The following is a 25,760-nucleotide window of genomic DNA, read 5'->3' on the forward strand; positions in this document are numbered from 1 at the left end:
CCTTCAATTTTTTCCAAAAATAATCTAGATAAAAATCAATGATAGAAAAATCCCGTTGCTTTCTCCCCCGTCTGCTTAGTTACTAATATTTTATATTTTATAATTTTGTTGCGGATATCTATATTTTTATATTAAAGAATGGGCATCCTAGTCTATGGGCGGCCATTAACGTTATTATTCCTATATGATAGTCCTGTCAATTGATAACAACTTATGTTAAGAACATAACCTTGTTTTGAGTCCTGCAAGGCTACACGCCACACGGTAACAGCGACATTCCACGCACAGATAAAATCGTACTTGCAATATCTGTCGACGACAACGCTTTTTATACCAAGGATCGCTCCAGTTACATCCTAGCTGAAAGACTGCAACGTACTGCCAGCGCCCTAGAGGATTCCGTTCATCGCTTTCCGTTCAAAATCCGACGTTCAGCAAGTGGCGGTTTTAGGTTATCCCGGAAAAAAGCATAGCCGTCTTTCTCCGTAACCGTTACGAGACTGTCTCGACTATTTACCTACAAAGCAAACTCACTCTTTGTGCCTCTGCGGTGAGACTGGCCTCAAATTTATATTACATTATTTTCATTTTTACAATTTTTAAAAATATGAAAATTGTTTTCATGTGGCATAATTATATCCAAATAAAATAAACTTACTCAACAGATATTCGCAATTATTCAATTGTACTCAGGGCGGTGTCATTATCAATTTGATCGGTGTTACTTTTTACTGCAAGTTCATTTTCTTTTTTTTTAATTCAAGCTATCGAAATAAAATAAATGTCTCTAAGGACTGATTATTGGCTATTATTATTTTTATACTCAATATAGAAGGGTAGGTTAGGTTAAGTTTGGTTAGTGTAAGAACGTTCTTTGAAATTTCATTACCCACTTTCCTCCCGACCTTTGAAGCCACAACCAACACGTTTACCGTCTGACGCTGTGCTGCTGCACACAAGCACCAAAGCTCTAAAACCGAAATAAAATTATTTAGTACAATCGTATATCACATTCAGAATTGTACATTCCAAATAATAAATGTTTTCACGTATCATCATATAAACCTCCTCCTCAAGTGTCTTTTGCAGGTATTCAGTAGAATTTTAAAAATAAATTTCAAAAATTGCGGTCACAAAGTGCGTTTGACGTGTACCGACCGGGCTTGTGTCAGGAACGTAACTCTGGAAATCGGAATTCTCATGTTGCTATGAACGAAAACCTTTATTTTAATTTTAACTCATTATGGAGGATTAGTAATATCATATATTTATTATATAAATCCATGACTTTTAGGCAAATAGTTACTTAATGGTCTTTAGTTAAATTTTTGGAAATTTCATTTTTTTAAGGTTCCGTACCTCAAAAAGTAAAAACGGAACCCTTATAGGATTACTTTGTTGTCCGTCTGTCCGTCTCTCAAGACCTTTTATCTCGAGATCGCGTGGAAATATTATGCTATAAAGTCCACACTACAGTCCCTTACAGACATATTCATGCAAGGGTCTATTCTGCTTTTATATTTAAATAAAATATGTATTTAGTGTAAAAAATACTAATAAATATTATAAAACCAGTCCATGCTAAAGGAATCAAGACTGTAATTCCTGAAATCCACTCGCTAACTTTGAACGATTTGCTATCACTGCTGTAATCTAAGGAAAGGAGTTTCAAGTATGCCAACGATGGAGATCTCTTAAGTTCAGATTACTTAAAGTTTGTTTTATAATAGAACAGTAAAAAATGTGTGTCTGTACATTTTTAAAATATACTTTACAATTTTATTAATTTTTAACATTTACATTTTGAAGTCATCGTTTGATTGTATGCGTGATGGTTGTGGGTTCGATCACTATTCGAGGTAATGAATTATTTTACTCGCTCTGGTCAAAGTGCAGCGGCGTCGAGCTTCCAGACCTAACATGAAAAACTCCTGACATTTGAGCAGAAAATGAGGAACGACATTACTTAACTAAGTTCTTTCTGCCGTATGCTGTATGCAGGATATAATGTGGGACTAAAATAAATCAGTAAAATTGCGATTGATATATACGGAAATATATACTTGTATATACTTGTCAATCTCGTGTAAAAGTATATTTTTGGATCTGACACATTATTCTCGAAAAGCGTCAGACACTTTGCAACGAAAATTATATAAGCTCGCACTATATTGTTCTTCAGTTTGTATTTTAACGAGTTACAACTCAGGGTTTATAAATTTACGAAATTTCTTCTTTCCTAAAATTTTAAGGTTCGATTCCCTCAGGACGAGGACAGATTGATGATGATGACACACAATGTCTCGAAAACTAAGCGGGCGGTTAATTCTATTTATCCTGATGTATGCAGTAAAGTCTGAATCTATTAGAACTAATTCTTTGATAACTTGCTAATTTAAAAAGCTAATATAATAAAAGTTACTCGTACGCTTGTTTGCTTTGTCTATTCCATAATGAAACAACAAACCTTGGAGCGACTAGCATTTTATAGTAAAAAAATTTAAAACTGAGATATGTAATATTTTAAATTTTACCTGTTTAGCGAGAATTACGAATGACTTGTAAATATAAAAAAATATATTCCGATCTATGTCAACATTCGTATTAAAAATACTTACAGAAACGTAGGTGCATGAAAATAATGACGTACATTATGAGGATCTCGGCGTCACAAGTATGTCGAGATTGTAACTCGAGGCTTTAGCGTCGAACAAGTAAGGATAATAACGTTATTTATGTAAAATATAGGGGGCATTCCACGTAAAGTGGACAGGTAAAAACTGGTTAAATAAGCAACAGCTTAGATGCATAACAATGCATCTATTACTCTTTTTATATAAAAACCTTTAAAATTGTTCAATCCATCGCTATTTAAATTAAAAAAATAATAATTTATTACGAAACTATATTTGAAACTATTATTTTTTGTTAAATTCTATTTCTCAAACATTGACTCATTTTAGTTAAAACAAAAAGGAATTAAATAATACCGTAAGGTGGCGGTGGAGTGACGAGTGCAGATCGCGGCAGCGCTCCAGAACCACCAGTGTAGCACACTATTAGCTGTTTTCAGACTTGACTTGGCTAAATTTAAAAAAATATAATATTATCTTTATACTACTGTTATATTCATTCTAGAGTTGTGAATGGCCGTTATACAAAAATCATGGTTGAAGAAATTATGTTCTACCGTTTAAACAATAATCAACACATTTCTAGTTTTTTGTGTTGCATTTTTTATTAATAATAATAGTCAAATAATCAGCTTCACGCTGTATCCCGCACACAGCAGGCAGAGGCAGTGAGCAGAGGGAATCTAGTGTTAAGATACTCCGTTCCCCACATTCTGCCGAATTCTTCACATCACCACGTCATATACACAGTTATTCAGTTCAGTTATCTTATCATGGTGTTTATAAACTTATAATACGAATTAACATATCAACTTTAATCAAATATAAACTCACAATCAAAATTAATTTAAGCTGTCACCAAGTTGTCATTTAAAATAATATTTATGGTAGACTAAAAAAAAGGTTTATTAATTATACTTTTTTCTTTTAAATTGTGGTTAAATAAAATAGGAATATATGTAGTAAAATTTATTTGATTTAAAATTAACAAATATATTTATAATTATATTATTTATATAATTGGCAAAAGTAAACACCACGCTGAACGTTCCCACAACCTGTCGCGTTTACAATCACATGCTTATACTCCTGTCGCACGATTTCAAATGTCGAATGTTTATATCATCATCATCATCATCATCATCAGCCTGTCCTCGTCCATTGCTGGACATAAGCCTCTTCATGTTTATAATATAATAATAGATAATACCATTAACACACGCAAATTCTAATAAAATATTATTCAACCAAATCTTTATTCCAAAACACTACATACACGAGACACCTATATGTGAGTATTTATTCCGTGGCTTACAACTCTATTTATATAGGACGAGGATAGATTTTTATTTTCTTGTACAAATAATATAGAAAAGGTTTCGTTTGTTCCTAGCTATCGTAAATACGATGATCGAATTTTAAGATCCAAAGCTTTGAAAATAGTGATGTGTTAAGAATTGGTTGTCGCTAATCTCAGGAACTTCTATTTCAAATTAAAAAAATATTTTTATATTGGATTCCAAATGGAATGGAGAATAATTATAGGCATTAGAGTTATCAACGGTGGTTATAATATGTCATACTCCTTCCTTTCCTTTGAGGCCGTGGTGCAGAGGCAAAAAGTGAGTAAGGGTTGTAAGTTCGATTTCCACACGAGGAAATGCAATATTATAAGTATTAAATATCTTCACTTGTCTTAAACTTTTAAGCTATTTAATTTTTTGTAGCAGCATAGTTGTAAAACTTGTTTGCTGTTGTTAAAGCTAATGTGTATCTCACGTTTGACCCCAGAAGTAGGGCACAGTGAAGAGGATTTTGTTCGTGACTTGCTTATAGGAAGCTCATGAAGAATATATAGGAAGTCGATTAAATATAAGTACATCTTCTTAAAAGTTGAAAAGAAAAATATACATGTTAATAAAAAATACGATTATAGTATGTACCTACCTATATGTTTGTGATTTCCGTTATTATAAAAAAACCATATATAAAAGCTTAAAACCTTATCTAGCAGTTCTATACAGAAATATTGTACACATTTTATACACAAGTCCATAGTAAATGGTGTTAGGCTCTAGAGAACAACGTGCTATAACCTTGTCGCACCTGTTACTCGTATGTTTCTCAATAATTTATTTTCTTCAAGCTAGAGGCCGTCATGGTGGAACAGCGCAGCGTCTGACTGACTAAGCGTGGTGGTTGTGGATTATAGCCTCACTCGTATCCTTTATTTATCTATATCCGTATCCTTATGTTTGTTTTATACTTTTTCTGATATACTGAAAATTAACGATAAACGACAACGGAAATAACTAAAGATTTGAAATTAAATGAAGACATTGAATATTTCCAAAATAGGTGGATTCCAATCCCAAGTCGCTCAAAAAGAAAAAAAATTGATTTACTGCCAGATAAATAATTTTTCTTAGCATCCGCATACCCTGCAGGGATATTCCGTGGCATAACTTCGCTCTTCTTAATTCATCAATCTCTTGAATGGGAATCGAACCCCATAACCGTCGCGATCACAATCAGATGCTATACTCGTATCGTATCTCGCTGTGCCTTCACGGAATTTGTGTGTTTTGAGTATACATAATTTAAAATAAACATCTACAATATATAATTGATATTTAAAAGCGACAGCCATCATTACTATTTCCATCTCCACATCCAAGACGCGGAGGTTAATGAATAGAATAGAATAGAATAGAATAAGATGAATTTCTAAACAACACATGTACTACTCATTTCACGGTTCAACTACCGTCGACTAGTGTCGTTGTGTTTGATTTAAATTGTTTCTAATGGAGATTAGCTTTCTGTGACGTAATGCTTTAGATGTTATATACAATGTTATATTATAATTAATTCTTCAAATTGAGGCCAGTGGTGGCGCAGGGGCACAAGCATTCTTCAGGGGGTAATGAGGCTGAGGGTAAAGAGGCTGATTTCCCGTTTCCAAGTAGAAATCGAAACCACAACCTGTCACGTTTACTGTCACGCGCCTTACCTTTGTGGCACGACGGTTCTAATATGTTTTTTACTAAATATTACATATATTTAAAGTTGGTTAAATCACATACAGATTCTAGTATTACGTATATATTTTTTAAATGATTGTATAATAATTAAGAGGTTTAAGTGCGCATTTCACGTTCACATGCGCCTGGTACATTAACGTAAATATACATTATATACGAGTATATTATTGAAGTACGAAGTTATTCGCCATGGTAAGGTTAGTTTAAATTTACATATATATATATATATGTAACAATGATAATCGACCTAGTCTTATATGTTGCCAAATTATGGAAAATTCCAGATTATATAGTACCTATTTATATATATTTATTTATTATTATTTTTTTACCTATACATATATACTCTGCAAGCAGCAGGGTGCTTATCTTGCTTAGAAAGCCTTAGTTTCAAGATACTAAGTTTTATGAAAAAACCTAGAAATTAGAAAAAAGCAAAAAACTTTATACGAAAAGAATAGATTGAATTGCAAAACTTAGTGCCGTAGTTGACTTATTACAGTGGGAAAATGAAAATAATTTATTCTCCTCAATGAGATTGAACCCTCAATCATCGCGTTGACTGACGCTATTGCAATGTACCATAGCGGTCTTAAACCCCAATTCTTCATTTGAAATATTCCAAATCTCTGGTAAAATTTCGCTACCTCTTTAAACTTGATCTTGACTGAGAACTCGAGCGCTTTCGTTACCTTGGCATCGTTGTTCGCGTAGTTTGAAATCTTTGTTTTTAATTTATATGAAACTGCAGCAGCTAAACGATTATCCGCAACTAGAGTGAACTGGTCTTGTGATTGAAGGGTTCAACTTTATATATATTCGGATTTGTGTGCCTTAGTAATATTTAAGATATAGATATATTTATGTGTGATATCTATATCTTAAATATTAATAAGACACACTGTATTCTGTATCGTAAAGCAGGGTAGGTAGATGGAACCAGGGAATTTAAAACCGCGCTTTTGCTTAACAGAGTGAAGAAAACTAAAACATAAAATATTTTATTCCCTCAAGTAGGAATTGAACCTAAAAATACCTTAACAATATGCAACAAGTATGTCCGGCAACCCTATAAATAGTTGTGGAATATTTGACGCACTAATGAAATTACTTAGAACTAATGTTGACTCTTTCTTTTGATTTAGTTTGACCTTTTAAAACAATTTCATTAGACCCGAGCAGTAAACGAGAATTTGAGGAAGTACAACAAATATTTATACTACACTTCAAGAAGAAATAAAAGGAGACTGAATTGAGTAATTTTATATTCATTTAAATTTCTTAGATGCTTCTGCAAATTGTTTAACAACTTTTTAGCGACCTTTTAATAAATTAAAACTCAAAATATTCTCGATTTAAATAGAGCAAGTTTTTGCAAATACTTTTGAACCGTTGGATGAATACGTTGCTACTATCACCTGAGAAGGCAGTTCTACTGAGAAGAAAGTCAATCTTAATTTTACTCATTTATTAAGGAAATGGCAAAAAAGAATTATGAATTAAGAGTGAGAGTTGTGAGAGACCTTGGATAACCTTCAAGATATCATAATCTTAATATCAGTAATTTTACAGAATTCACTTGTATGTTTTTTTATTACATGCCTCAGTTCTCAAGAAGGTAGTTTTTGAAGTTATTTCTTCAAAAAAGATATCAAAGATTGTATCGTATTACTAAGCCACCCTACGTCCGTTTCTCTGTACGTGGTTTGTAATATAAATGTAAATAACTATTGAGAATAATTTAAACATTGTATCTGCTATTGACAAAGTAATAAGTAGGCACAGCGTCTGACTGTAAGCATAACGGTTGTGGGTTCGATTTCTTCTCGGGAGAATGATGGTAACAAGACAAAACACGGCGTTAAGTTTCGCCGTTCACGCGATGTCTCGATAATTTTGTGGAAAGTGGAACTTAGCACTGGATTCCCTCTGCCTACTCCGTTATATGCGGGATTCAATGTGAAGATTTTTTTTCTTCAAATAAATCATAGTTACCCAGTCGTTAAACACAAAATCTCGGGAACTCTGGATGTAAGGAGAAGGGAATAGAGATTTTTTCAGATTTTTCACTATTTGGAAATCGTGCGAAAAATGTCTAAACTAAAAATGTTGATAATTCTCTGCTTACCCTGCAATGGTTCGTGTAAAATATTGCCAAAAGTGTAGAAAAAAGTATAACTGAAATATCATCATATACAAAAAAGGAGTACATTAAAAATAACATTTTGTCCAATAATTTAAAATGTATTTGAAATAGTTAATTTCCAAATATATTTTTAATTAAATTATGCAAATTAATTAAAAGTAACATTGTGCTATTAACAATTTATTTACAACTTATATACATGTGTGATATACGACTGGCCTCGATTTTATGCGAATCGACTTTTGCTTAACCTAAATTAAATCTTTTTTGTCAAAATTTTTTTTTTGATTGACACTACTGATACTGATAAAAAAATATAATTAAAACATTTTTTACGGCTTTGTCTAGATGATTAATTGATTAACTAATACAAAAAATGTTTTTTTAATTCAACTGAGTACCTAGTTCCCGCGATTAGGGTGATCAACAAAACAAGCTCTTCAAATTTATCATATTAATATGGATTTAAAAAACAAATAAAACAACCAATTTATAATGAAATTTTATTTCCAATTATCTATTTATATAATATAATATATTAATTACATTTTAAAATCGTTTTATTTACATACATATGTTCATCACGTCGGCAACAATATAACGGGGTGGTGATCGTGCATCTTATTTGGAACTTTTAACTTACTTTTAAGTACTAACACTAAAAACGATATCGCGTCACGTAATAACGCAGCGTGTGTAGTAATTAGCGTCACAATTACTATAGTTGTTATAGTTTTTAACGACGCTTGACACGATGAGGCCCCAGCATGGAGTTCGGCGAGACTCTCTGAAACAAAGTTATAAGGATATTTACATTTGATATAAATTTTATATTATTTGTAAATTCTGAGACATATTTTTTAAGGACAAGAGCACAGAAGTGTGAATGTAACGCGACAGTTGTGGCTTCATTTCTCATTTATTAATATTTTCATTTTTTCGCTCTCACACTAAGACAAAATTTCGGAGTTAAGTTCTGCCACTCAAAAAAATCGGCAGAACGGAGTGTTTTAACACTAGGTACCCTCCGCCTACCCTGGCTATATGAGGAACACAGCGTGAAGCTGATTTCGATTTGATTTATTTACGGATCCACGGATTGATGATATACATAGCTAAAATAGAAAAAAAACGGTGGAAAAAAAATAAAGAAATACATTGCTTCAGTATAAAATGTTAAGGTGTGACAGTTTGACATTCACTCATTCAATTTGTCACCCAGTACGTATTTAATAATATTTTTCAAGGGGCTATATTACAAAGAGTCTTCGCTCCTTCAAAATATGACAGATGCTTGACAAGAGAATGACAAAGAAATTATATAAAAATATATCTTTTAAATAACTTATATCACTCCATCAACCAATTTATGTTAAGATGAAAGTTGTGTTGCTATTAGCATGTCGGAAATATTCGTAATACATTACCTACTGAAGCACTTAAAAAAGATTTTAACTATTAATTTAAAAAAAAAAAAAACTAATACACTTAAGATTTTGTTAGCTTTACGCTGTTTCCCACATATAGAAGGACTAGCGGACGTGCGCAGCTTCGTTTGCTTACCCTTAGGGGTGAATTCTAATAAACCATGAAACATGACTGTGTTCAATGAAATATTTTTAAGTCTCAATTTCAAATTTTATAAAAATCAGTGGTGATTTATAGATTTTTCCATACAAACTTTCAACCCCTTATTGGCACCCTTAGGGGGTAAATTAAAAAAAACCGTGAAACACGTGTTCAATTAAATATTTTTAAGAGTCAGAATTTAAAATTTTATAAAAATCGGTGTTGATTTAAAAATTTTTCCATACAAACTTTCAACCCCTATTTCATCCTTTTAGGGTTAAAATTTTTTAAAATCCCTTCTTAGTGGATGTCCAGATTACGAAAGTAAACATCTGTCCGAATTACATGTTTCTACGCACAGCGGTTACGGCTGTGCGTGCGTCTTACCTCAGTCAGTGAGGACAAGTCCTTTTATATATACAGGGTGTCCCAGGAGTCAACGATAAAACGAAAACAGGTGATAGACCAAGTCGTGACAGTTATGAGAAAAATATAAAAAAAAATCTGTGTCATGTATTTTTGATATTATATTGATTTAAAAAAATATCGGAAAAACCGACACCCTGTGATGATTTTTCAAGTCCTAAGACTACAAATATTACTCTTTTTTCATTTTTTTTCTGTAATGTAATCATGAGTAACCCTTCTGTGAATTACAGTTTAAGATTGAAATATACCTGCATCAGTTTTCAATAAAATGTGGTGTTTTTGCCAAACATTAAATTCAAAATATTTAGTACACCCAACATTAACCGCTTGTACTATAAAAAAAATGTACTACACTGTTTTTGCAAGTAACTTTAAAAGTTGGCGCATTTAATGTGGATTCCGAAATGGTACGATACTTACTGGATTACTTCTTTGTTGAAGAGAGAAAAATCTAAATACACGATAATCGGTATGACGTTCAACGTTTTGGTATCTTTTTCGATACATTCTAGCTGTAGCATTAGCATTACATAACCATTCTCCATGAATGAAATGCATATTGGCAATGTGTCAAAGACCGAGTATATGGCCTGCGAGAGCCCGGACTCGAGTACTATCCTTATAAGTCCTGGGCCAGCCCCTAAGTCGGAAAAGGTTTGGACGGTATCCTGCGACCACAGACCACACCAGTGACCTCCCGCCACTTAGCCCAGGCAACGCTTATCCGACCATGGAGATCGTAATCGATGCCTCCAGACTCGTGCATGACGGATCTAAGATACCTGAACTTTTCCGACTTAGGGGCTGGCCCAGGACCTATAAGGATAGTGTTCGAGTCCGCGATCTCACAGGCCATATAATCGGTCTTTGATACATTGCCAATATACATTTCATTCATGGGGAGTGGTTATGTAATGCTAATGCTGCAGCTAAAATGTATCGGAAAAGATACCAAAACGCTGAACGTCATCCCGATTATCGTGTATTTCGATTTTTCTCTCTTCAACAAAGAAGTAATCCAGTAAGTATCGTACCATTTCGGAATCCACATTAAATGCGCCAACTTTTAAAGTTACTTGCAAAAACAGTGTAGTAAATTTTTTTTATAGTACAGTCGGTTAAAGTTGGGTGTAGTAAATATTTTGAATTTAATGTTTGGCAAAAACACCACATTTTATTGAAAACTGGTGCAGGTATATTTCAATCTTAAACTGTAATTCATAGAAGGTTACTCATGATTACATTACAGAAAAAAAAATTTAAAAAGAGTAATATTTGTAGTCTTAGGACTTGAAAAATCATCACAGGGTGTCGGTTTTTTCGATTTTTTTTTAAATCAATATAATATCAAAAATACTTGACACAGATTTTTTTTTATATTTTTCTTATAACTGTCACGACTTGGTCTATCACCTGTTTTAGTTTTATCGTTGACTCCTGGGACATCCTGTATATAGATAGGCAGATGGAACATAGTTTTAACACTCTCCATTGTCCACTTCCGAATTTTCGAAGCAGTGGTGTGGTCACACACCTGTGCCACAGCACCACGAAGACAACTTAAGAATCGAAAATTAATTAAAATTATCTTTATTTAGAAATAAATAACCGATAATTAAAAAATGTATTGAATTTTAATGAAATAATTTGCAAAATTGAAATTTCATTTGCTCCAATATGGAAACAAGGGTGTGGTATTAATTTTGTATGAAAGCTGTAACTTTTCATTAAAATCTGTCGAAGCTAACAAAAGCGATGGTTCAATTTCCTTCATCCTGTTCTAGAATAGAGCAAATAATATCACTTTGGTTTTAATATTAAAGCTGATAGTAATTAAAAATTCTTTGTTTACATAATATATTAGATTATTCGATCTAAGTTAAATTTGTGTTCAGGCTTATAAATGCGAAGGTTGTGGGTTCGATTCCCGCTCGGAAAAATGAAATGTTTCATATTTTTCTTTCCTCGCTCCCTCAATAAGCCGATGCGCGGCATTGAGTTCTGAGCCTCTCAACAAGCAATGTCTCAAAAACATGGTGGAAATGTGTGCAAAAACTGGGGAACAAAGTGTCTGTTTAATGTGTTTCCTTTCTAATTATACTCCAGAAACGCGTGTGATTTAAAATACATAATAGAGAGAGTTTCCAAGGGGCGCAGGTTCAAATCCCGCTACGTTCAAATTTTTATACGTTTTCTTAATAAGTATTATTCTTTTCTAAATATAGAATAACACTTTAAAAATATTAAATATTATAAAATTAAAGTAATTTCCTTGAGTGGGGATTGAACTCACTATCTGTCACGTTCACTCGTGCCCCTGCGCCACGACTTGCCTAAAAGACGATTTCTCAAAACCAGACGTCAACTGGTTCTTATTAACAGCAACATTCACTTATAGTAAGTGATTTATCACTAAGCAATAGAAGTTTGTCACCAAATGTCCAAAATATCACCATATCAACAACCTAACTGAATAAGAAATTTCTTTCATAAAGTCACGTTACGTCTTCATACGTTATCACGCGACGTGCCACTTGACAGGCTCGCAACACATAATGGATACAATTTGTAAAGAACTTTTTACATTTAGAATATCATACAAATACATTATACTCGCTACAGTAGAAGAAATAACCGTATTTCAGACTTTTAGATGAGCTTTTATGGCCAAAGTTTAAAATGTTATTCTTTATCTTTTATTATAATCTTTTTAAATTATTTTATTGTACTTGGCTACATTTAAATTTTTGTGTGAACTATAATTATATTATCAGATTTTACATGGTTGTAATTTAACTCTATTCGCAATTTGTAGAAAGGAAAATATTTCAAAGAATATCAGAAAAGTTTTTGTTATGAAATAAGAAAGAGAAAGTTTTGAGTTAGCTTTTTAGTTTGTAGTTGTAAGTATAGTATATAATACTTGAATATTTGTAACTCATTCAGGATAACACTAAACAGATTTACATAAATTATAACTTATAGTTCGGGGTTGACTTTCGCCACTTAACATGCAATGTCTCCAGAACTCGGCGGAAAGTGAGGAACTGGGAGTGACTTAACACTAGGTTCCCTCTGTCTGCTGTGTGCGGGATACAGCGTGAAGCTGATTTGATTTTTTGATTTTTTATAACTTATAGTCGATCACTGCTAGCTTTATATCAAACCTCTTCTTTTAATTTATTTGAAACGCTGTATTTTCAACCAAAAAAAATCATATCTATAAATAATTGCTCAATATCAGTTTCTTTGCGGTTGTCATAAAAAATCTGGGCCTGTTTCGAACAATGTAAGGAACTTATAGTTCTTGTAGTTGTAATTTGGTTAAATAGACAGAGGACTTCCAACCGTAGGTGAGCCCTAATGCCCATCTAAACGGTCCCCTTAAACCTTATATTTGGGTCCCAAGCCCCAGATACTGCTCTAACCTCTTCACTCTGAAACCCAACAGCCCACACGCTAAAACCATGGAATCCTAAGTAGTTCCTACTAGACCTTCTAAAGTCTACTAGATCTTGTAATGTTGCATAGAGGATAGTATAATAGATTAATATACCGTTTTCGAGAGTTTGTATAGCAGCTCAATTTAAAGTTGCTTCCTGTACGTATTAAAACTCCAGCTGAAACTTTTCTGTTGTTGTAAGCTCGAACTTTTCACCTTCATAATATTAGCTTTTCAGTGCACGTAGGTGCTGCTCATACTTTCTATTACTTTTTGTTTACTTTAGGAATAAAAAAAATATGATCATTTGCGACATAAGTTAGTCTCTCACCTCGCTCGTATTGAGGTCAATGTAGGAATATATTAAATATACAAAATCAACTTCATACTGTATCTTGTACACGGTAGGGTAGGCAGAGGGAATCTAGTGTTAAAACACTCCGTTACTCATTTAATTTCTCATTCTCATTCAACCCACAACCGTCACGCTTACAGTCACGCTCTTGTACTCCTGCGCCACGATGACCTCAACAGTACAGCATGAATATGCAATTATTTATCCTTTCACGCCAACTAATGAAGCTATATTATTTAATTTTAATTTTATTCTAACATTTTTTAAAGCTTTTCATTTATTTATAGAATTTAAATTATAGTTAATTAAACTTAATTAAGCCACGCGAATGATGCCAATTTACAGTTTCTCTTTTCCTTTATAAGTTGATTTTTATTTTCGAATTATTTCACACAATTTTTTAAATAATTTGTTTTTAAAGTTCCCTATCTCAAAATGTAACAGTGTAGTAGAGTGTAGTAAGTTGGTAAAAAAATGAGCGCAACAGCTTGCGAATTCGATTCTCATTCAAGAAAATAAAATATTTAATATTTTTATTTTCTCGTTCTGGTACCGAGGCAAAGCACGGCAGTTCCATCACTCAATATGCAATGCCTCCAGAATTCGGGGATAAGTGGGAAACGGAAGTGCTTTAATATGAACGGAGTCTTTTAATAGTAGGTTGAAGTAGGCAGGTTCCCAGGTTTCCTTCACCTAAAAAAAGTTGCCAACTTAAATAACGTTTTTCTACATCAAACCGAACATGAAGTAACGTCTCCCAGTTGTGATTTCTCACAGCCTATCCCACGAGGTAGAAGCTAATGCTGAAAAATTTGGTTGCCTTACTCGGAAACAGAATTTATGATTATTCTTTCTTTGGAAAGATTTGACTTTGAGTTTTATTAAAAGTGATGAAAGTTATAAATTATATTTGTAAAAGTCGTATTTTACGTGATAATAAAATGAGGCTAATCGTAATGCAGGGCGCAAACGTGCGACAGGTTGTGGGTTCGATTTCTACTCGTGGAAATGAGGTATTTATTTAATATTTTAAACATATTTAATATAATGCCTCAAGATTACTGGGGAAAATGGGAAACAGAAATGTTATAATGGGGAACGGACTGTAGAAACATTATGTTCCCAGATTTCCTCTGTCAACCCTGCAACGTGCAAGATGCGGCGTTAAGCTACAAAAGAAAAAAAATATAGCACTATTACCATTCAACACATGAACAGCTACAGTATGAGGCCTCGCGCCGCGCACAGCACAGGTGTAGTTACCAGCATCGCTACTGTTGACGCGCGCCAGTCTCAGCACGCTGTCCGCGCCCCCTGGCACCTGTTCTGTTTTTACGCTGCAGAATATAATGTTAATTACAAATCTTATATTATGACAAATCGCGGCGTTGAATTCCGCTGCTCAACACGCAATATCTTGAAAATTTAGCGGAAAATAGGGAACAGTACAGGACAGGACAGACGAACAACAAAGTGATTTTGTAGGTTCCGTTTTTTTCCCAGAGAACCCCAAAAACCATAAAAAAGGGAAAACCATTTTTCACTTTATCTTTTTTTATGTTTTATCATAATCAAAGGCTAATTTATTATAACCTTTGCGTAGACACGTAATGTATGGAAACCATTATTTATTTATAATGTCATCTATTCTGTACACGTACGAAAAGGTTTAACAGTGTCATATCGCGTCCCAAAAGTGCCAGGTAATATATATTTATATATATTTTAGCTTCTTTTGAAGGGTGGGAAGAGAAGGATCATTTATCAACGTTGGAACACATTGAACAGAAATCCGGTATAAGCAGATTTTCCTTTTACAAAGTAGGTTAACTGTTAAGATTAGAATGTTTGGTTTGTGTTCATTCAATTTTATTTTAATATTAGGTTCCTAGGTTCCCTTTGCCTACCCTGCTATCAACGTCAAACTAAGAATATATAAAAGAAATACATAAAAGAGGTGCAGAAAAGATTGCCTTTATCTATAAAATACACTTTTATATTTACAATATTTAGATAGGTATAATATGACATACTTGGTTCGTTAGTAATATTGCCCAAATATATTGGTTTGTAATTTAAATTTGATATATGTATATGTAGTTCCGCCACTCAACACGCCAATGCCTCCAGAATTCATACATCGTGAGACTGAGTAGCAGAACTCAACTTTGAATTTTGTTTCAGTAGATTTTAATGGAAAAAAAATATATATTTAAAAAATGTGCGAGGATTTACCTAATTCCGCCTCTAGTAGTATCAGCATTGAGGGCTCTTCCCTCATGCAGCCAAGTGAGGACAGCTGGGGTCTCCACATGGCGAGCTCTACACACCAGGGCGAGGGTGGATTCAGCCTCGTAATACTTCTCTTGAAGAGGACCTCCCGCTTCGTCGACCACCCATACTTGTGGCGCTAGTGATGATAGTGCTTTGTTAAATTTTAACTGACTTTATTATAAATTTAAATATATTTTGAATATTATTAGGCATTGCATTATAGACTGTATGTACGTATGTGAAAAAAACGAAGTAAAGAAATTGGAAATATTTACTTACTATTCACATGTAGATAAGTCCTGCTGACTCTAGGTGGATGTGTAGATATCTGACATTCGTAGACGCCTTCATCATCAGGCTTGACTTCCCTGATGAGCAGCCTCCAGTTGCCAGGATAACGTTTCCCAACTGATACCCTATTGTCCGCTGCATAAGTAACTGCACCTACTGTGAGAAGTTCTGGAATTTCATCACGACCTCTCCGACGGACCCAGGATACCTAAAAAATAATACATTTTAATTAATTCTGTTTTTTTACATATGTTTAAATATACTGAAAGAGTCAGTTCTACATAAATATTCACATAATTGCCTAAGAATAACATTGTATGTTTTACTTCAAAAGAATTAAACGGGTCATACATATTCTTTGTGATTGAAGACAGGAAAAGAAATGAAATTCATTAATTATTACCAACTTCACTTCAATTTGGTCGTCTTTTCATTTTCTTTTACTCTACCCTAATAAATCTGGATTGGAATTATTCAGTTCGTTACAGAGCTCGAGTGAGGAGACTATTGCGATCTTAAATAACATCTTATCTACAAGCAGTACGAAAATAAATTTTAAGAGTCCATTATGATTGGCCTCGAGAGCTTTGGGTTCCCCGATGTCTATATAAAACAGACATTCTACCTACAATAATTATCGGCTAATATCAAACAATAAAGGTTTTATAGTCATTTCAATGTCTAAATGTTCTCATTTCCACTAATAATAACAATAATCGAGTGAAACAAGATTGTATTGCGTTTGTAATGTAGGTTTAAGTCGGTTATGGTTGCTTTAAAACGAAGATTGCCTTTTGGTTATTCTGCTTATAGTAATAACCAGTGATGGGCTTAAGCACAGTTAAATAGCTATAGACTTTAAACTTAAAAATAAATGATTCAATAACATTTTATGAAGTATAAATGAGAGATTTTGTTACGGTAATATTCCGTTATTTTATAATCTAAAAAACAATTATTGATATAATGCTCTCATTCACTCAACACGCAATGTCTCTAGAATTCGGTAGAAAGTGGGGAATGGAGTATCTTAACACTAGGTTCCCTCTGCCTACCCTGCTGTGTGTGGGATACAGCGTGAAGCGTATGTTAATTTACTTTTTAAAGTGTGTTTAAGTAGTCGGGTTTCAGTTTTTAAACTTTCTTTTTTTCCCTTAGTGTATAACTATTGAGAGAGATAAATAGTTGTCTACTACAGTAGAGAAATGAAAATGAATTAAATATAACCCATTCACTGGGAATTGAACCCGCAATAAATGCGTTATATTTGCGTTTTTTTTCGCGTAAAGAACTCGATTCTTTTAATCAGACGACAACACAAGTAATCTCCATACTATTTACAAATTTAACAAGCCATAAATCAGACTGAAGCGTTCTCGAGCATTTCTCTTTGTCCACGTTTTCATTAAGCGAAAGGAAAATTCAAATTGAAACTTATTTTGTCAAAGTACACTGGACTGGCAGCGTTGGTGTCTAAATTATGAATACTATTATAATTAAGTGCTATACTTACTTTTGACATTCTGTTAGAAAATTTCTAATATTAATTGATAATATTAAGTCGGTGATCCTTTTACTTTCCTCTGTTGTCCGTCTGTCTGTCTATCTGTCTCTCTGTTTCACTGTCTGGCTGTCAAGACCCTTTATATCAAGAACGCTTGGAGATATCGAGTTGAAATTCAAACCATATAAGAGACCTCCAAATTTAGTACGAAACCCTCACTGAGCGAGCCCGGCTCGCGTGTGTCGAGTTTTTTTTTATTATAGCTTAAAACATTTCGCCTCCCATAGACCGCCAAATATTCGAGTCCTTTACCAGACTGAGGAAATGAAAACAATAAATATACCTAAGTGGAAATCGAACACGCGATAACTACAGCCATAAGCTGAGGCAAGTCGGTCTCTAATATATAGGTTTAAAAATTTCATTTTCTATTTCTTGGTTCACAAAATTAAGTACACGACTAAAACTCCAGACAGGCCACCACCGTAAGTGTTGTTTTATAAATAGACTCAGCCAGTGTTATTGTGGAACAAAAGAAACCGGTCAAGAGTAAGTCGGATTCGCGTACAAGTGCTGCTCAGTAGCGTTTATAATGTATCTTGTTTTTGTTTTAACTTTTCAAAAGGACTAATGTTGCATTTTTTTCTTATTTATTTGTGTGCATTTTTTGTATATATATTTCTGTTCAAATATTTAATATTTAATTTCCTGGGTTTGGTTATTAGGCAAAGCGCGGTGGAGAGTTCCGCCACCCAACACGCAATGCCTCGAGAGTTCAGAGGTGCCTCATTGCTCATCAGAAATATATGAAAATTTATATTCTTTAAATGTATATTTAAAAGTTTAAAAAAAAAACACATATCACATTTACTGTTCTTCAGCGTATGGACAAGGAGTAGGGTATGACCGTCGTGCAATCGTACTGATGAGACGTCAATTTTTGTAGGTCTTCAAAATTGAAGACATAAAATTTTTTTATAAAAGTATCCAGAATTTAAACTTACTGTTTTATCTTGCAGAAGGCTTATTCTACAATTTAGATGAGCATCTTCACCCAACTGTATAGTTATCTTAGTTAAATTGCCATCACTATCTTCGAAAGTTGGCCCATATTTTCTGTCATGGTCAAAGTATATGTTTTTAACAGCTACAACGTGTGGTACCATCTCCAGGTTAACATTAGCTGGAGCAGAACGTGTCCCTGAATTTTCAACAGGTTCTTGGGAGGGTTGTGGAACTTTAAATGACTTGGTGCTGTCTATAGTAGAATTGCCAAGGCGAAGCATTACAGGCGCGGGCACAATGCCTGTGCTAAGTGCGTAGAACGGTGTTACCGTTTGGTCTTCTTCTGTTGTTGATGTTGTGTTTTCTATGTGAAAAGAAGAGAGAACATCAAATTAAAGAGTTAAAAAATACAATTTTTAAAAATTTATAAAAATCTTGTATGGCTCGAAAAAGTGGTTAGGCTTGAATTTTTTTGTAACAACATCCTAGTCTTAAAGTAGTTTTTTCATATTAACATAGATAATTTCCAATTCCCTTCGGTGATAAAAGAAAAAGAATGTTAAAATACCGAAGTAACAGTATTCCTAGTAATCAAGACAACACCATTTGCATACCTGTAGTAAATTGACAAACAGCTATCTGAGTGAAGAGGAATACTCCTACACTCCACATAGCGCCTGAACGAGGCTGCGTCAAGGGCCTTCATAATCTGTAACGAAAGTTAATATGTCACTAATTATAATGATAACTTAAAAGTGTTGAAGGACTTGGGGATGATAACTTGAAGCCGTCTTGGGGCAGTGGCACAAGTAGCAACAGTAAGTAAACGCGACAGTCATGGGTTCAATCCCCACATTTGTTGGAACGAAATAATATTTATTACCATTTTCATTTCCTCGCTCTGGTAACAAACTGATATTTATTTTTGACGGAAATTATAAAAGTTATGTTAGGTATAGTAATTTAAAGCCGAGTTATCGGTTCTGAATTGAAAATCAAGAATCTTTTATAAGCTTAAGTATTCTTCCAATAGTGGATTGAATATGGGAATAATAAAATGAGCAACGTCGCATTCCAATTATTATTATATTGAATTCTCTTAACAATACAAAACAAATATGTACAAAATGTTTTTATATCGGAAGTTATATTCAAATGAATGAAGTTTTATATTATGTTAAATTTATAAAATACTAGCGGCCCGCTCGCGGTTTCACCCGCGTGAACTATGTTATTATTAATTTCTGTCTCCATGGCTACGTCCTAGTGACGTCTATGCAAAATTTGAGATTCCTAGCATTTGTAGTAACCAAGTTTCATACAAACTTTCGATCCCAAAAACAACCCCTTAGGAGTCGAATATTGCAAATTCCCGTCTTAACGAGCACCTACGTCCTATAAGTAACTCCTATGCAAAATTTGAGATTCCTAGCACATGTAGTTTCTGAGATTTCGTGATGAGCGAGTGACCTTTCGATTTTATATATAAAATATAAGAAATAGGGAACCTAGTGTTAAGGCCGCTTCTGGATAACTTTCCGAATTTCCGGATTCTGGAGGCATTGCGTGTTGCGTGGCGGAACTCAACGCTGTGCTTTCCCTCGACATCAGAGGGAAATAAATAAAATATCAATTTAAATAGATATTTCATTTCACTTGAGTGAGGACCGAATTCACAACCAGCCGCTTTTACAGTCACATTTATACCCCTGTGATATTTATTTTACTTTCACAGAGCTTAACGCCTGTCTTTGTATCAAATGACAAATTTTTGAATATAATATCTACTTTGAATTAAAAAAATATGTAATTGATTTTAATAATAATTAAATATTTAATATAATTCTTGTATAAATATATATTTTTACTTAATATAATTTGACCTCATTTGACCTCTTCATTTGTACCTAACATTGGCGTTAAATTATTTCCAATTCAGGTTAATTGCTATAATTAGAAACCTATACGTATACAGAAGACATTAGTGTCTAGAGTAATATATTATAATGGATTAAGGGTAAGCGTAATCCTTGCCTCATAATTTTGTTTTCTCTTCACGCTGTATCCCGCACATTGAAGGGTAAGCAAAGGAAACATGGGAACCTTGTGGCAAGACACTCCGTTTTTTAACTCTTTTCGCCAAACTCTTAGGACCTTCGCGGCATTTTATCTCGGTACCAAAGCGAAGAGAAATAAAAATATAGAATATCTTATTATACCCCGAATAGGAATCGAATCCACAACCGTGTACAGTAGCGTTTACAGTCGTACGCTTGTGCCCCTGCGCCACGATAGCCTTAATTATTTGTTTAGTTTATTTTTATTCTACCGCTACCTGCGGCTTTGAATTAATTATGTATGTATTTATGCAAATTTATTCCTAACCCAACCACTTTTTAGGGTTCTGTCGTCGAGGGTTAAGATCGTCGGTTGGAATTAATGGGTAGAACACGAGTATCACGGATTACGCGTTTAATTGCAACTCCTTTTCAGCTGTTAAGGCGATGGTCTTGTCAGGTGACCTGATTTGGTTAAGTTATAAGCGAAATGGTTATTTAGAAAATTATTTTACTTCCTCGCTATAGAAGACGTGCGACGTTGAGTTTTGCCATTCAGTACGCAATGTATCGGAAATTGGGTGGTGTGTGGGGAACGGAGTGCTTTAACATTAGGTCCCCTCTACCCCACTCCGGTATGCGAGAAAAGCATGAGGCTGAAAAAAATACGATAAATCAGCTATTACAATATATCACATTTTAATAACTAGAAATGAGTTTTTATATAGAATGTATAAAATAAAATATTTTTTTTACTTTGTCTTAGTCGCTGTCGCTTGTAAATAGCGTGTACTTGATTACATTTCTGTAATTTCCTATACAAAATCTGTTCACTGTGAGAAGAATATCTTTTCTTTTTCTTTAAATATACAATTTTAATATAAAATCATAAATTAGAAATTCGTGTATTTTTTTGTAATTTCAGATAAAAAATGTTAAAAATTAAATAACGGTTAACTCTTTCTCTACTTATTTATAACATTGACATAGTATATAAGATATTTGTTACAAACAACTATATAAAGATCTTAGCGAACAGCTACACTGGATCGAGAATTCATTTGAAGAATCCTCATGAGAATATCGAAGACTTTCCGTAACTTCATAACTGAGTCTCTCTAGATAGAAGTGGAAGTCAATTTGAATTTTAAATGACCTGCGACTTTTTTATATAATAAAGTCATATTGGCTTTTCTATATATTTTATAGTTATCATAAAAATGAAGAGTGTTGAAGCCGTCGTGGCCCAGGGGCACAAGTACTGTAACGCGATGGTTGCGGGTTCGATCTCACTCAATGCAATCTCTGACACCAATGCAAATCCCGGTGTTAACTTCCTCCATCCAATGCCTCAAAGTGACGAACAGAGTTTCTTAACACTAGGTTCCTTCACTTACCTTGCCGTGTGCGGGACACGTGAAGCTGATTTAATTTTTTACTTAAGAGTCTGGGTTTGTAGCCTATTGAAAATGTTCAAATATATTTATGGAGACAGTGGTTTTTTTAAATAACATTCATATTACTAAGTAATAACCAAAATTAAATCTTATCTATATATATAAAAGGACTTGTCCTCACTGACTGAGGTAAGACGCGCGCACAGCCGTAACCGCTGTGCGTAGAAACGTGACATTTGGACAGATGTTTACTTTTGTAATCTGGACATCCACTAAGAAGGGATTTTGAAAAATTTTAACCCTAAAGGGGTGATATAGGGGTGGAAAGTTTGTATGGAAAAAAATTTAAATCGGCACCGATTCTTATAAAATTTGAAATTTAGATTTTTAAAAGTATTTAATTGAATACGTGTTTCATCGTTTTCAAGAATTCTCCTTCTAAGGGTGCAAATCGGGAGTTGAAAGTTTGTATGGAAAAAAAAATTAAATCGGCACTGATTCTTATACAATTTGAAATTCAGACTCTTAAAAGTATTTAATTGAGCACATGTTTCATGGTTTTCTAAAATTCTTCCCCTAAGCGTGCAAATAAGGGGTTGAAAGTATGTATAGATTTTTTTTTAAATCGGGAGCAATTTTCATAAAATTTGAAATTCAGACTCTTAAAAGTATTTAATTGAACACATGTTTTATGGTATATTAGAATTCACCCCTAAATACGCAAGCAAAGCTGCGCGCGCCCGCTAGTTACTTATATATTAATCAGTAGTTCAATATGGAACAAAATCGGCTTTTCTCTTAGACAAAACTCAGCCTTGTGTTCGAGTTGTTCTAGAAGTAAATCTAAATTCTGCAGCGACACCGCTAACCGCAGTTAAACTACCGCCGTAAAGCGGTTTGCTATTTGTATAAATTGGTTCGCTTTGAATTTGAACATTATAGAAGTTAATATAAATTTAACTATAAATATAGATTTAAATTTGAAAAATTAAAAAAAGTTATAAAGTTAAAATAAAATATGAATACTTTAAACGTTTTAATTGACACATTTAAGCAATTTAGCTAGAGTGATTATTCTGGGAGGCCAGTCGTGTAGCACTCTCGCGTCGAGGCAAAGTTCGGCGTTGAGTTCCACCACTCAACACGCAATACCTCCAGAATTTGACCTCGGTGGAAATCGGGGAACGGAATGTAGGTTCCCTACCTTGTTATGTATGGAATACGTAGAAACAGTCACAGGTTTGTGCCCCAGTGCCAAGATGGCCTTAAATTTTCAAGCAAGCAAAGTGAAAGCAAAAGCGAAGAAATTAAAAAATTATTGAATATTTCATATTCTCGAGTGAGAATCAAACCCGCTAGCTGTCGCGTTTACAATCACACTGAACTGAAAAACATATAATTAACGTATAATTGGTGCCTCCTGGAACCCTCTCGATATATTTATCATATTTGCATTAGGCAATATATAATTTGTTAAGGAAATTAGTACTTCCCTCTTCGTAAGGATACTTGTATAAGTAATTTAGAGGCCGTTAATCGCAGTGGGTGCGTGAAATACGGTTAACCCATTTTTGTTTTATCCTTTAGATACGGTAAAGGTACAGTTTAGGTAGGTTAATGGGTTCTTTTTTCTAACTTTTTCGTTTTAATGGCGGAACTCAACGCCGTACTTTTTCTTGTGTTTAATCGAACCCACATTTGCAGGCTGCCGAAAAGTTAGAAGCAGGAAAATCACTTACAACTTTTAAATAAGGAAATATTATGAAATACTATATTCCTTTATAATATTTACAACCTTTTATAAATACTGAAAGAAAAATGTTGTTCCATTAGGCATGTATGTATATTTTGACATCAACTTTGGTATTAAAAAAGTTTTGAACTGCTGTTCTGTAAAGTTTGACAAATGGCGGATCCGTAATATACTGGTTTGTATACTAGCAAAGTACCCTGGCTCTTCTTCTAAATATAGCTACTTTACCAATTTACACCAATATTATTATTTTTTATAGCGTCACGGAATCTATTGTTAAGACAATCCGTTGAAAATTAGCTGTCGAATTCTGCAGATACTGCATGTTGAACGGCGGAACTTAACGCCGCGCTTTGTCTCGACATCAGACTGAAGTTAATGGAAACATTAAAATATTTCACTTCTTTTAGTGGGAATCGAACCCACAATCACCTACGCCACGACTGGCCTCCGACCAATATTCTGAAGTTGTTTGTTTGGACGTGCCTATCTCTGAAACTACAAGTTCAAATTAAGGAATCCTTTTGTGTTAGATAGTCCTTTTAATTAGTAGGCTTTAAGCTATGACATCATTTTAGTCGTTTCAAAGTGAATCCACCAGCTGCGCTCAGAGTCACCTCCCACACCAGGAATGTGTGACGTGAATCATACAAAACGAGTAAATATTTCCATTTAGTCACGCGTATACAGTCACAGGTGAAAAAATGTAGTGGAGGATATCATCTCTTCGCGCCAGTCGAGTCAACACGCAATGCTTCCAGAATTCGGAAAATCTCGATTGCGAAATGGGAAATAGAGTGTGTTAACACTAGGTTCCCTCTGCCTACCCTGCTGCGTGCGGAATACAACGTAAAATCTAGTTTTATATAACTCGGCTTGTATACGAACTTAACAATACAGTTTGTTGAAAGCCACATCAAAATTTCATCAGCAATTTTGGGCGTTTGCCAAAGAAAAGGAAAAAAAATATGGTAATTATTCTATACTTATATAAATATTTTCATTCAAATTTATATTAATGTAACTCAAGATTTTAAGAGAACGTTGAAAGCCTAACGACCTCTACAAAATATAAAAATATTTTTTATTCTAATTTAATTAGTATAAATTTCGTACGGTAATGACAATTGTAAACAAGCAAAAAAAAAATAAAGAAAAAGTTCAAACGTTATTGTGAAAATTAAAAAAGTTGTTTTTCTGTTAAGTTATTGCTTTTATAACTTGGTTACGAGTTTCTGAAATGTGTTTTAAGTAAAAATTTGAATATTTTTTAGCTTCAGGCTGTATTCTATACATACATAGCAGAGTAGGCATAGGGAACCTGAGAACATATTGTTAAGACATCGCGCCTATAAAGACAAATCCCCACTTTCTACCGAATTTTCAAGTCATTGTGTGGTGGTGGCGAATGGGGTGACAAAACTCAATTCCGCGTTGTTTTTTTCTTTTTTAACATCGACAATATCAAATTATTTATTCCCTTCAGTGGAATCGATCCCACAACCGTCGCGTTTACAGTCACTGTGCTACGACGGCTTCTATATATTGTTCGTGTATTTTAAATAAGTGTTGTTGTTATTCATTGTTTAAAAATATATGCCAAAAAAATATTGAAGCTAAATAAATATTATTTTCCTTTTGTAAATGAAAGAAATCGAGCTTTGCTGCCAAATTTTTTGTACGTAATTGAAGTGGGTACTCAATATTTTGTTTTACTTTTTCCGTAGTTCCAGTCCGCTGTGAGCCGGCGAAGTCATCGTACAAGTGTCACTCGACCGTGTTTTAAAAATATTTGAAATTTAAATGTTAAAATGATTTGTAAAAGTTTTAAAATACAAATTTCTATGAAAAGTAATAATTG

The 25,760-nt window shown here is 33.6% G+C and overlaps 1 protein-coding gene across 1 annotated transcript in view; it reads right to left on the reverse strand.

Annotated features, from left to right (window-relative positions):
• Positions 1-8,312: 8,312 nt before the first annotated feature.
• LOC146539668 (uncharacterized) overlaps positions 8,313-25,760 on the reverse strand; it is a 69,009-nt gene continuing 51,561 nt past the window's right edge. Inside the window, exons 2-7 of the mRNA XM_085184993.1 lie at positions 19,307-19,401; positions 18,692-19,056; positions 16,172-16,391; positions 15,854-16,028; positions 14,819-14,955; positions 8,313-8,610 (exon numbers count right to left, since the gene is read on the reverse strand). Of these exons, the coding sequence (XP_085041119.1) occupies positions 8,405-8,610; positions 14,819-14,955; positions 15,854-16,028; positions 16,172-16,391; positions 18,692-19,056; positions 19,307-19,364 (1,161 nt within the window). The 5' untranslated portion in view covers positions 19,365-19,401 and the 3' untranslated portion in view covers positions 8,313-8,404. The remainder of the gene's footprint in view (positions 8,611-14,818; positions 14,956-15,853; positions 16,029-16,171; positions 16,392-18,691; positions 19,057-19,306; positions 19,402-25,760) is intronic.

The sequence above is a fragment of the Heliconius melpomene genome, chromosome 4 (assembly GCF_056956725.1).
Source record: "Heliconius melpomene rosina isolate 202511_hmr_F chromosome 4, ASM5695672v1, whole genome shotgun sequence".
In the NCBI taxonomy this organism is placed as follows: Eukaryota; Metazoa; Arthropoda; class Insecta; order Lepidoptera; family Nymphalidae; genus Heliconius; species Heliconius melpomene.